Genomic DNA, 14353 nt, shown 5'->3' on the forward strand with positions numbered 1-14353 from the left:
TTAGTGTTTTATATTCTGTGGATTTGGACAAATGCATAAAATGACATGTATCCATCTTTATGATTTCATAGAGTATTTTCACTGTTCTGAAAATCTTCTGTGTTCTGTCCATCTCTCTTTGCCCCAACCGCTAGCAAACCACCGACATTTTGCTATCTTCATAATTTCCTTTTCCAGAATGTCATATAGTTGGAATCATACAGTGTATAGCCTTTTTAGATTGGCTTCTTTCACTTAACAGTATGCATTTAAGGTCCCTTTATGTCTTTACATGGCTTGCTAACTCATTTCTTTTTAGCTTTGAATAACATTCCATTGTCTGGCTCTACCACAGTTTATTCATTCACCTACTGAAGGACATCTTAATTGCTTCCAAGTTTTGCAAATATGAATATTAGCCATAGATATCCATGTTCCGGTTTTTCTGTGGACATCTCCTCTGGGAAAATACCAAAAGCATGATTGCCAGATCATATGCATGTTTAGTTTTGTAAAACACTGACAAACTGTCTTCCAAAGTGGCTATATCATTTTTCATTCCCACCATCAGTGAATGAGCACTCCTGTTTTCCAACATCCTTGTCAGCCTTTGGGGTTGTCTGTGTTTCAGATTTTGGCCATTCTACTTGATGAGTGGTGGTATCTTAATGTTGTTTTAATTTGCATTTCCTTGGGGATCCCTGGGTGACTCAGCGGTTCAGCATCTGCCTTCAGCCCAGGGCGTGATCCTGGAGACCTGGGATCCAGTGTCAGGCTCTCTGTGTGGATCCTGCTTCCCCCTCTGCCTGTGTCTCTGCCTCTATCTCTCTCTCTCATGAATAAATAAATAAAATCTTAAAAAAAAAAAAAAAAGAAGAAGAAGAGGCAAGAAAATTCTGTAGCCGCTTTGGAAAATAATCCAATAGTTCCTCAAAATGGTAACACAGAGTTACTAAATGACTCAGCAGTTCTACTTCTAGGTATATACTTAAGAGAAAGGTAAACATAGTCACACAAAAACTTGTAGATGCACATTCATAGCAGTATTATTCAACTGAGTTGTTCACCCAAATGCCTACCAGTTAAAGAATGAATAAATAAAATGTGAAAGAAGCCAATCACAGAAGAAAACATGTTGTAGGACTCCATTTGTATGAAATGACAAAATAGGCAAATCCATAGATACAAAACATAGGTTAGTGGTTTCCAGGGGCAGGAGAGAAAGAGGGGCAGTGACCACTAGTGGGTATAGGGTTTCTTTAGGGGGCAATGAAAATATTCTAAAATCAGATAATGGTGATGTCACACAACTTTATGAATATGTTAAAAACCACTGAATTACCCTTTGAAAGGATGAATTTTATGGCTATGTAAATTGTCTATTTTTTTTTTTAAAGAGGAAGAGAGGACAGGGAGGGGCTGAGGGAAAGGGAGAGAGAGAATCTCAAGCAGACTCCCCACTGGGTGCGGAGCTCGATGCGATGCGCTCAATCTCAGGACCCTGAGATCATAATATGAGCAGAAATCAAGAGTCAAACACTTAACTGACTGAGCCACCCAAGAGCCTCTATAAATTATATCTCAATAAAAAGTGCTAATATATAAAGCTATGTGTTGGGGGGGAGGGGGAAGGAATATCAAAAGTACACAATTTGTACTGTGCTTTCCACCAGAGCAAAATTTCATTATGTAACCCATTCTGATAAAACTAGTAGCAAAGTGCCCTTGCAAATTTGAAACACAAGCCTCAATTCTATTATGCTACAAGGTCATTAAAGAGAAATGTGGATGACTTTCTTTTTATCTTAATACCATATGTCCCTTGGTGGAAATTATTCTCTGTTATTACAGATTCTATTCAGAGGCAGGGGAGTTCAGTAGGTATACAAGTTGTAATTTCTGTATTTTCAGTTCTCAGTAAAAATGTTCATGCATTTATAGCCATTGTGAATATTTGAATCCTTAAAGCTCATATGATTTTTAATGTTAAATTAAAATTTGACTGTTAAAATGGATAAAGTGGTTGAAATTAGTTGAGCTAATTAGGTCACTAAATAGGATTCTAGGGGATCCCTGGGTGGCTCAGCGGTTCAGCACCTGCCTTCGACCCAGGGCGTGATCCTGGGGTCCTGGGATCGAGTCCCACATCAGGCTCCCTGCATGGAGCCTGCTTCTCCCTCTGCCTGTGTCTCTGCCTCTCTCTCTCTCTCTCTCTCTGTATGTGTGTGTGTGTGTGTGTGTCTTTCATGAATAAATAAATAAAAATCTTTAAAAAAAATAGGATTCTAACTTGTGAGGATTAAAGATCAAATGGGTAAAAGACTGGGAAGTATTATATATTAGAAGGTGTTTTTGATTCTGATGAAGTAATTGTATTCTTGTTTTTTCATAAAGTATACTGAATTATTTTTTTGATACACAGGTTACTTGTAAATGAAATGTAGAATTTACATGTGTTGTTCTCTGTTATAAATTGTAGTCTTTTGTGATTAATGCCTGAAATTCTTTAGCTCTGTTATTTAAATAAGTATACCTTGTTTCCAGTTAGTGCCTGAGTTCCTGCTCAGATTTTCACTCCTCCCCTTTGATGATACTCTGAGAGTATATTTTTCCCTGTCAGTGGTCAAAAAGTGAATACAGCATTTCCTGAGTGTTTTTCGCACTGCAAGTATACTTCTCTCTGATAAATCAAAATATTTCTGGAAGACCTTAAGTAAGGATTATTTCTTTTTCACAAACCAAGTGACATATTTTCTTTTTTAAACAGCTTTTGTGAGATAAAATTCACATACCATACTATTCATCCTCGTAAACTGTCCAATTTAATGGCTTTTGGTATATTCATAGATACGTGTGACCATCATCACCATTACTTTTAGGACATCTTTATCACTTGAAAAAGAAACACCGTACCCTGTAGCTCTCAACCCCTCAAATCCCTGCCCCACCTCCAGCAACTAATCTACTTTCTCTCTCTTTTGATTTACCTATTGTGGACATTTCCTAGGACTCGAATCATGTACTGACTGGATTCCTTCACATTACTTTGTTGATAAAGTTTATCAACATGTTTTATAATTTTAAGAAAAGAGCCAATTCAGTAAGAAGATTTAACCAGTATAAATATACATGCACTTCCTAACAGAGCACCACATACAAGAAGCAAAACCTGACAGAAATAAAGGGACAAATTGACAATTCACATAATTGTTGCGACTTTAAAATCTTATATTCAATAATGGTTAGAGCAGAGAGACAGAAGATCAACAGGAAGTAGAAAATTTGAGTGACACTGTAAACCAACAACACGCAACAGATATCTATACAACACTCCGTGCAGTGACAGCAGGATGCAGATTCTTGTGATGTGCACATGGAACATTCTCCAGATTAGATCATACACTAGGTCATAAAAACAAAAACAAAAACAAAAAACCTCAATAAACTTAAAAGGATGGATGTAATACGTAGTACCACCCGACTACAATAGAATGAAAGTAGAAATCAAAAACATAAAAAAAATAGGAAATTCAAAAATATGTGGAAAGTAAACAGCACATGCTGAAGTAACCAATAGGTCAAAAGGGAGGTTGGAAAATAGTTTGAGATGAATAAGCATGAAGATAGAACATACCAGAATTTCAGGGATACAGGTATAACAGTGCCTGAAGGGAAATTTAGAACCATTGATGGCTCTATTAGGAAAGAAAAACTATCTCAAATCAATAATCTAACCTTCTCCTTTAAGATACTAGAAAAGAGGGGGACCTGGGTGGTTCAGTTGGTTAAGCGACTGATTCTTGGTTTTGTCTCAGATGGTGATCTCAGGGTTGTGAGATCAAGCCCTGTTTCAGGCTGCACCCCAGCATAGAATCTGCTTGAGTTTCTCTTTCCCTTTACCTCTGCCCCTCCTCCTGTTTTTGCTCTCTAGCTCGCTCACTCACTCACTCTCTCAAATCAATCAATCTTTTTAAAAAAAGATACCAGAAAAGGAAGAGAAAAGGAATCTATAGCCTGAAGAGAAAAGAAAATAATAAAGATTAGAGCATAAATTGATTGAAATAGAAAGAAAAATGAGACTTTAAAATCTTTGAAACTTTACTGATCATAATAATTATATTAAGCCTTTACAGGAGACATTAAACAGAATTGTTTCTCTTTCATAAAATGAATGACATTGTTTCTTTATGTATTAAAAACCACTTGATTTTCAACATGGCCTCCATACACCTGTTGTAAAAAGCTAGTCTTAGTGAAAATATCTACATGCCCTCCTTGTTCAGTTGAGATTTAACCAAACCATGTACCCATCCCAATCCAGGGCTCTTGAGAAATCTTGCTCTAATAGAGTACATTTTAGGGTATAGATCAAACCCATGTCTGATGCCTCATACCAACACTTTCTGCTATGTGACATTGGACAAGTTGCTCAATCTCTTTGAGACTTATTTCCCTCATCTATAAAGTAACTGTTAATTTTCTCATTTTGAGAGGAATTGTGAGATAACTTGCACAAAACAGCCTACTTCAATGCTTGGCCCATAGTAGGTACTTGACTAGTATGTGTTCCACAGTCATTCAATAACTGAAAAATAGTGTAAATACCCATATGGCTTGGTTATAACATATATGGATGTTCTTAAAAGACACTGGCAGAAAAGAATGTCATATTGAATCCTACTGTGTACCATACTTTGGGGTAGTTATGTGATCTATGGCTGGACCACGTAAAACTTGTTCGACAGTGTGGACTGATTTCACTATTTTTTAACAACTGCTAAAACACTCAAGCAAAATACACATCCTGGCCTAAATGGATTGTTTTAGCAATGGTTTTTATGATCAAATATTTGAACCCTTCCAGAATGAAACCACTTCCAATTTAACCTTTGTTGTTGTTGTTATTGGTATAATAAATTCTATTCTTTGTATCTTAGGTAAGCATACTCGTCAGTTGTACAATTCTCTTGCCTGTTTTAAACTACAAGCTGCCAGCATTAAAACTATAAAGCACATTTATGAGATGATAGGCAAGATAATGGATTAAATTCTGTTTTTACTCAGAGCCTATTTGGGCAGGCACTTTTATGCTTATTCTGTTTACTGTGTGGTTGATGACTTGGTATTTGAATATTTTCACCAACAATACAAGCTTCAAGCCACGTTCCCTACTAGCGCTTCTCAAAACCTTAACATGGATATGAATCATCTGGAGATCTCATTAAACTGAAGATTCTGGTTTATTAGGTCTGGAATGGGGCAGAGGAGCATTTCCCACAAGTTTGAAGGGGCTGGCACTGCTGGCCCACGGACCACAGTTTGCGTGGCAGGATTGTATAGAACTGATGACATACCTAGGCAAGAGTCAGAATGAGTAGGGCTGATCAAGCATTCTACATCACCGACCCAACAGCCTCTTCATCTTCTCTGAGTTTAATCTATTTCCTTAACTGAGCCCTGAAAGAAATTAATTAAAAATTCAGAGGCGTTGAATAGCATCTTCTTACATTTCACATATTATAATGATTTCATGCAGTAATAGAAAAATACCTTGTCATGCATTTTCTAGAGTTCCTTTGTATTGTCTATTAGCCTGGCCACCTCTCAGACCTCTTTATACTATAGCTCATTGTGCATCAAGAGCAGTGTGTAGGAAACCTCTCTATTTCCATTCTGTGAAGCTCAGTACCTGTGCTGGCCCTGACTATATCTATGGCAAAGAACAATAAATGAAAACCACTTAAACCCCAGCAAGACTTTTGTTACCAAATGAAAACAGTCATAGGCAATTGTTTCCCTTTCAAGTCCTTAGTCATTTAGATGAGAGAGCACAGATTGAGTTTCTCCTGGAGAGTCCACAGTGTGTAGAACTTGATTTTGTAGGTAATTTGACAACAGAGGCATCATTTTAAGATGTGGCAAATTAAATCTTACTATGAAAGAGAAGTGGGTTGAAATGTAATGCATGCCATCCAATTTGTTGCAGAACACAAAAATAGTCACAGCAAAGACAAGAGGAAAATGAGAAGGAGAAGATGGGGAGCAAGGCATAGCCTGGCCGATGATGTGGCGGGATTAAGGAGCAGCTTAGCAACAAAGGCGCTTTCTGCCTATGGTAACAAGACGGACAGCACAAGAGAAAAGAGGACCCACAGAAGAACAAAGCGTTTTTTATCCTATCCACGGTTTGTAGAAGTGATGGTGGTGGCAGACTACAGAATGGTTTTATACCATGGAACAAACCTTCAACACTATATTTTAACTCTAATGTCAATTGTAAGTACATTCAAAAGAAGGTGATTTATGAGTCCTTAAATGTGCCATTGGGAAATGGGTTTCCACCCAGTGCTTTGGAGGATCATTCTCAGGGCTGGCATTCCAACGATTCAGGCAAGTGACCGAAGAGAACATAAGATTATGTATTGGCTGCCTTTTTGTATTGACAACAACGGTGACAGTATTGAGTGTTCATTCTGTTAGACAATGTGCTTTGTAGTTAGTTAAAAGGCATCATTTCTAATCCTCCTGGCAAGTCTGCTAGGGGAGATTATCTTCCCCATTTCATAGATAAGAAAACTGAGCCTCAGAGGAGCTGGGCCACTTGCCCATCGTCTTGTAAAGCTAGTAAGTGGCTTAGGGACTGCATGTGACCTCTAGATAGTCCACTTTCTAAACCCAGTGCTCTTCCTCTGAGATAGAAACTTGCACAGCCAGGTATGTGTCTGTAGTAAGACAGTTGAATGCCGGTTGTGAATTAGAGTCACCTGGGAGCTCTTTGAATTGCAGCTGCCTGCCTGCCTTTATTTCTCTTCCCCAGGATTCTAATTTAGTAGCCCTGGGGTGAGGCCCACACCTCACACCTCCTCACCTCTCCCTCTCTATTTTCCTACTCTCGCTTTGAATTGAGAAATCAATAGATTTACATTTTTAAGAAAAAAAAAAAGAAATCTAACAGAACGAAAGACTAATCATGAAAAAGAAGTGCCATTACCTACCCTGGCGCCTTCCAGAGGCCACCACTGTTAAAAGTTCTTTTTTGCATATGTTTCTAACCAGCACTGCCCAGGAGAAATATAATGCAAGCCACGTACGTAATTTAACAAGAAACAAGGAAAATTAGTTTTAATGATATATATTATTTTCTATCAAAATGCTGTCATTTTCAAAAATTGCAAAGGAGACATTTTACTCTTTTTTTTTATACTAAGTCTTAAAATGCAATCTGTGTTTATACTCAACAGTACATCTCATTTTTAGACTCATACGAAGTCTTAAAATGCAGTATGTGTTTACATTCAACAGTACATCTCATTTAGACATAAAGCCACATTTCCAGTGCTCGGTAGCCATGTGTGGCGAGTGGCCACCATGTTGGACAGCACAACTCAAGTTTGTATGCAGATACAACTTTTTTTCAAAGCAAAACAGAACATTGTCACACACCGTTTTTAGAACAATATGTAAAACACAGCGTTTATTCTAATGGATTGACCTTAATTTATATGAACGGGAGCCTACTTTTAATAGATTTCCCAAAAGAATGTGAAAAACGACCGAATTTGAGTCACAGGTGCTTTAAGAGTTCTTTGCTTTCCCTGTCCAGTGGTTCTTCTTGTCTTCCCCTCACCGCTGTGAACCGCTCCCTTGTGCTCCCCACCCCAATCCCTTAACCTGCCTGCCTCACACTCTCCCCTCTCCTCCCTTCCCCATGCTCAGCCCCATGTGCTCCAGCCCTCTCCTGTCCTGGAGGAGGGAGAAAAAAATCCTAATCACACCTTGCCCAGACTCAAGTCTATTTCCAACCCATAAATTCAGACCTTTCAGAAGAATTTCAGTTATGAGCCTGGATATTGGGTCACACTGATGTAGGTTGAGCTTTTCTGACTGTGCCACTCACCACTGCAGTCTTGGGAAAGTTACTTAAATTCTCTGAGCCTTAGTTTTCTTGCTTGTGCAGAGATTTTTGCTGTGGGGACTAGATGCAAATGCATATGCAATTTTCAGCGAGGGTCAAGTCCACAATAAGCATGCAGTGAACGTTAGCTTTCATGATTAGCAATAATAATGAAAAAAACAAAACAAAACAAAATGGGCTACTGGGTTGTGAAGAAGACAAATGGGAGGTAAGCACGAAGAACAGCAGTATTAGCAAACATGTGGTCCATGTGAAATTCCATAACTGGGCAATCTGGGACTTCAACTGGGTTGAAAGAGCTTGATCAAAACTTAATATCCAGTGTTTTGGCACAGAAAACTGTTAAATTGCGTGGCGATGCAATTTCCAAGGAAAACACTTTGAAATTTAAACTTGTTGGGATTCATTATTATCTGAAACTGCCATCTATGAATTTTTCAAAGAGAGCTTTAATAAATGTTTGCCGAATGAATGCAAATTCAAAACAACAAAATGCATATGTTGCGTGAAACGTGGAAAGAGGTGGAGCCCAGCGTAAGAAGTGAATTGCTTATTGCTTACACAGAGTTCACAATTAACCTTGAAAAATTTATCTCGGTTGCAGGTAGCCTCTATCTATAAAGACCCAAGTATTGGAAATTTAATTAATATTGTTATTGTGAACTTAGTTGTGATTCATAATGAACAGGTAATAAAGTTTTTTTTCTTCTTTCTTGTATATGTATCCGAAATGGCATATCGGATTGGTGTTGGTACAATGGGCCAATCATAATTCTTTTCTGCATTTAGGAAGGACCTTCCATATCTTTTAATGCCCAGACAACTTTAAGAAATTTTTGCCAGTGGCAGCACTCCAAGAATTACCCTGGTGGAATCCAGCACGATACGGCTGTTCTTGTAACAAGGTATATGGATTTCTTATTCCTCGAATCATTCAGTTTGCAAGCATATTGGTGGGTGAAGTCGTATATTCTTGTTAGCCAGCCCGTAGGACCAGGTTCCCAAGCAGCACTATTGTGGAGGCCGCCCTGTGGATTGCAGGACATTGAGCAGTATCTATGGTCTCTACCTACTATCTGTCCATGGCAGCCTCTCCTCTTGACTGTGACAACCAACAATGTCTCCAGACATTGTCAAATGCCCTCTGGGGTGGGGAGCAAAATCACCCCTGGCTGAGAACTGCTAGCCAACAGGTGCCAGGTAGTCAGTAGATGTGTTAGGCGGGCCAAACAGGAAACACCCTTAGACCAAAGGTAGGTGCTATTCAGATGGAGCTGGTTGTTACCATGTCACAAACGCATCTAGCGTTGCCAGGTTCTGTGATTTTGCAAGAGGTCAGCAATATGGATTTTTTGTTTTGAGTGAAATCTTCCAAATTTTTACATGGTAGCCACTTTCTCAAAACTATTTAAAATGCTGTACAGGGCAACAGAGAGGAGTGCTGGCCTGCTTGTGTTTCCTGTTGGCCACCTCGGAGATAGTCACAATCACTTACTCGTAAGTGAACTGAAATGAGTGTTTAGAGCCTTCTCAGGAATGTTCACAAACAGACTAGAATCACTCATGCCACTGTAGGAGGGAAAGCCCAGGCTGGAGAGTTTTTTTTTTTACTTGCTCTGTGGCTACCCCTGTGGCCAAAGAAGCCCTCCTGATGTAGATTTAATCCTTACATCACTGGTTACCAGGCTTTTTTGAGTTACAGACCTGTGGCCTTCTTAATTGGCTTGTTGTAACCTCCTCCTCGATGAGGTACACACTGTCGTGAATGCCTAGAAGACTGTCAGGTGTTTGCTTGTATTGACATTACTCTTTGGTGTCGTCATGGCCCTAAGTCTGCTTTCCTTTCAGACAGGATATCTGCAGAGCTCATGACAAATGTGATACCTTAGGTGAGTCCGCTGTGCGTATCCTCTATGGCTACAACAGTTTATTACATGTTTTTATTCCAAGTCACAATTGCTTTGTAAAGTAAATCCTTCTCCTTTTTTTCCCCCTCTGAATAGGTCTTGCTGAGCTGGGTACCATCTGTGATCCCTACAGAAGCTGTTCTATCAGTGAGGACAGTGGACTGAGTACAGCTTTCACAATAGCCCATGAACTGGGCCATGTGTACGTTTCCTTGCCATATTTTGATTTAATTCAGAGTGACCTCAAATTTTTCTTCCTTTGCATCAGAGAGGATCCTCTTGACCTCAGAGAGCAGAGGGCACTTTTTGAGTCATAGCAAAGACTTCAGAGTTGAAGAGCTTTGACTCTAGTTGGGAAAAATGACTTTAGAAAGCCGATTAGCACAGCAGCCCCTCTTCAGCCATAGCTGACATGTCTTTGCTTTACCTACACACATTTTCTGTGAAATATCTAGTATTTTCCTTTCTTTCTGGGAGTTGGAGAAATGAGGCCTTTCCAGCCATCCACTGAAGCAAAGGGTGCATTAGCTTAGGAAACTGTCCTGGTGTAACATCTTTATCTGAGAGGGTCTCCCTTCATTGCTCTGGTTCACAAGATTTTCGCAGATCCAGATTGTTCTTGACTGTAGACGTACAAGGCTTTCATTCAGACATTTAGCCTCCGGGCACAGTGATGTCCCTCTTTTAGGGAAGAGATGGAACAAAGATACAGAGAAGAGAACATTTCCTAACCGTGGTCACTTAGTGGTTATTGTGAAATTGGCTTTTCCTTTTTGTTCTTTAGAAACAGAGCATAGCTAGAATGTGGGGTAAAACAGTGTAAAGTTACTAGAAATGATTGTGATTTTTGATCTGCGTTGTTTTCTTTCTAGAATGATTTAATTTCTTATGCCATATCTTTTAAAAATAATTTTCTCAAGAGTTGTCACTGATAGAGTTGTACATCAATGGATAGGTCAGTGGTAACTTTGTTTAAAGGTAAATAATCTATTAAGCAAGGGTTTTTTATTCAACAAATGCTTTTTGAAGGCACCTATGTGTTGTGTGCTGTTCTACAGGTAAAGATAAGATGCATATGGAGAGGCATCTCCAGTTTAGTTCAGCATATAATGGGTATATTTTGAAACTAGTACTTTCAAGCATATTTTAAGAGCACACCAATTTTCTCTTTTCCAAAGGAAATACTATCAGATACCCAATATTTATAGCACAAACAAAGCACAGCTTTCATTAAGCAGTTGTGGTAGGCCAGAGTCCTGCTTAATCGGCCTCCTCTCGGTCCTTTTGGTTTCTGAAATATTTTTGTGAAACTCAAAGATTTTGTGGAACTCAGTTTGCGAACTTGACCCACCAGCGTTTCCCAAGACACAAGGTCTCCAGCACAATTCCAAGAGAATGGTCTGTCGGGGGAAAAAAATAAAAAGGAGTTTCATACTCAAGTAATTTAAAAACTTTTTTCTTCCTGGTCTAGCCCTGCTTAGAGTCACAAGGCTCAGTGGCATAAAGTAAAGGCTCTGACAAGTACTGTATTAAAATAAACTGCTGAGTTTTGCTTAACTCAGTGTTCCCAAACTTATTTTAATAGAATCTTTTGGGGATTTTTGTTTGTTTTGCATAAAGTCTAGGAAATTCCTTTAGACCTTTAAATAGGAGGTTAGATTCGACCATGAAGAATAGGGTGGCATTTCACCGAGGCAGCCATTCCTGCCTCAGGAGACCAGATTGGGGGAGTTCAAGATAGGAATGTAATCAAAGGGCAAGAGCTTGTGCAATTAACAGATTCACAGTTCCCCATAATCTATCGTTAAGAAAGGTAGAGTATTTAAAGAAATACAGTTAATTTCCTATTAATTCCTTCCTCACAAGAGCTAATAAACTCCTTTCAGGACAGCTAGTTTAGAAAGTTGACATTTTAAAGAAAGTAAGAATTTTGATTAGCAAAGGCCAATATTTTCAGGTATAGAGGAGCTGTGTGAACTGTACATTTAGCAAAGATCTCCCTCCACAAAAACCATGTGTTGGCATCAATCGAGGTGTTTTTATTTAGCTCCCTTAAACTTCATAAATCCCCACATGGTAGATATTGTTTCCATGTCAGATGATTTTAGTAATATTAAATTGCTTAAGGTCTAGTGCTAATAATGTTGGGGTACCAGCCTGTGATATTGGGGTACCAGCTCTAACATGGGAATCAGCTGAGAACCAGATACCCAAGTTCCAGTTGAATTGTTCTAATTCTTCATTCTCTTTAACTTGAGAAAAATGTATGCCGTTTACCTCGCTATAAGATGGAGCTCATACATGCGCACCTTATCTCAAAAGTGACAAGAAGTTAAAAAAAAAAAAAGGAAAGAAATAATTGGTGAATGATGTGAGTTGTTAGCTAAACAAAAGTGTATCTCTAGCCTCTTAGTAATCTTTTTTTGTTTTGGTGCTTTGTCTCATATAGTTCAGTTTGCTTGTATTTTAAGGAAAATGAATATCTTTTTTAATTTGCTACCATACTTGGTAGTAGATTTTCTGATGAATTTATTAAAGATTAAATATTAGGTTGTTATAGTCATGACTGTCTGGTAACATAAAACCCTGTTGGGGAGAAAAAAGTGTTTGATCTTGTATTTGCTGAGGATCATTGGATGCTTCAAAAGCAGCTCCTACCTTCTCATATCAGCTTCTAGATGTACCAAATCTGAGTTAGGAGGAATTTGGGAAGTGACTGAATCTCTACTGGATATAGAGATCCTTACACAATATTCCTGAGCAATCTTCCACAATTTGTCTAACCAGAGGGAATATGTTTTATGTATATTCCCAAACACAGAGATTTTAGAATCAGACTGGAGTGGTTTCCAATCCCAGCTCCCTCACCCCATCAGCTGTGTGACTTTAATCAAGTAATTCAATCTCTCTACAACTCACATTTTCTTATCTATAAAATGTGGATAGTAATAGCAGTTTTCACAAAAGGTAGTTAAATGAAATAAAGCATCTAACACAATTAACACATTGCCTGGTATGTTGCGAATGCAAAAAAAGTCTTGGTTATTATTTTTTAGTGAAGTGCTCAATGATTGTTACTATCTAGCCCCTGCTGTGAGCAAACGTGCCTGACATTTGAATGCCCAGCGGTTTAGCGCAGCCTTCAGCCCAGGGTGTGATCCTGGGGGCCAGGATCGAGTCCCATGTCAGGCTCCCTGCATGGAGCCTGCTTCTCCCTCTGCCTGTGTCTCTGCGGCTCTCTCTCTCTCTGTGCTTCTCATGAAAAAATAAATAAAATCGTAAAAAAAAAAAGTTTTCTACCGATGTGATGAAATAAACTTGATTTTATCTAGGTGTGGTAGGGGTGAGAAATAAACACCAGCTCCTTCACACCACGAGAAACAAACAACAAAGGTTTGAGCGTGTTGCTTGTATTGGGTTTATCGGTGTAGGTAGGATACTGACTCTGCAGCTGGGAACAGGAAACGGGGGCAGGTCATTCTTTTAAAGAAATGAACTCTTAAGCAGAAAGAACTGCTATTAATTTTAACCTAGACAAAGGTTTTCTATCTCATAATTTTCATCTGGCAATTGTTCCATCAGGCAATTATTGAAGAGCCCAAGTCTTGTTAGAAGAAGAAAACCAAGCCCAGGAGAAAGGAGTGGAATGGACTTCATGGGCTTTTATCCCAGCTTTTAGAAACATGTGAAATGAGTCTACACACTTCTGTCTAGCTCACTGATTTCCCTACTTCAAGATGAATGAGTGGAAGGGATTCCTCTCTAAATGCAAAGTTAGTCACATGTATCCGTTTTGCGACTGGGGAGTCATCCAGGGAGGACCACCCCTCTGCGCTCGGTACTGGAGCTGAGAATGGCATGTGGGTCATAGACTTGATGTCTCAAGATTGTGAAATGCTTCGTATCATGTTTCCCCCCATTTTCTCTGGCGAAGCCAAGAATGGCAAGTATGTGTTAATGCTGCTGCTGAGTTCTCTCCCAGGCCCAGGAGGACATTGGCACTCCATCACTCCAGGGGCAGAATGTGGATTAGCTGAAGAATCCTTTTGTGCCCAGCTTTTTAGGAAGCCAGTACCAATCAATTGCCGTTGGCAGGAAGCATGAAACTATTTGCTATGTCTGCGTTAAGCCAATTGGATTGGCATGCTTGCAGCTTCCCTTAATGGGTGTTATTGTGCACAAACTTTGCATACTTCTGTCATGATATACCTAACACGGTTATATCATTTGTCAACCTGACCCAAAAGGAGGAAATGCCAAGACCCATAGTGAGCTTCTTATTAGAAAACTTCTGGCTTCAAGTTTTGACACTTGACCGACTCTTTATATTCACAGTGTTATCATAACTTGCCAAATTCTTGACTCTATAAATTGGCCTTTCACAGCTTATTAGGAATTTCAACTACTGTATTCTAGCACCAACTACAGCACATTCAGAGCGCCTGCAGTTCCAAAAAGTACCCTTAACCCAGATAATGAGCTACTCAACATCTTTTTTTATACATTAAAGGCACTTTGTATTAAATTGGGTGAGAATTACATTCTATGCTGC

At 39.0% G+C, this 14353-nt stretch overlaps 1 protein-coding gene across 2 annotated transcripts in view; it reads left to right on the plus strand.

Annotated features, from left to right (window-relative positions):
* The window catches only part of ADAMTS9 (ADAM metallopeptidase with thrombospondin type 1 motif 9), a 158448-nt gene that overhangs the window by 24452 nt on the left and 119643 nt on the right, over nt 1-14353 (plus strand). For both annotated transcript variants that reach the window (XM_055343319.1, XM_055343320.1), the window contains exons 4-8: nt 5966-6255; nt 8499-8582; nt 8684-8799; nt 9743-9783; nt 9898-10003. In XM_055343319.1, the coding sequence (XP_055199294.1) occupies nt 5966-6255; nt 8499-8582; nt 8684-8799; nt 9743-9783; nt 9898-10003 (637 nt within the window). The remainder of the gene's footprint in view (nt 1-5965; nt 6256-8498; nt 8583-8683; nt 8800-9742; nt 9784-9897; nt 10004-14353) is intronic.

The sequence above is a fragment of the Nyctereutes procyonoides genome, unplaced genomic scaffold, assembly GCF_905146905.1.
Source record: "Nyctereutes procyonoides isolate TBG_1078 unplaced genomic scaffold, NYPRO_anot_genome, whole genome shotgun sequence".
Classification (NCBI taxonomy): domain Eukaryota; kingdom Metazoa; phylum Chordata; class Mammalia; order Carnivora; family Canidae; genus Nyctereutes; species Nyctereutes procyonoides.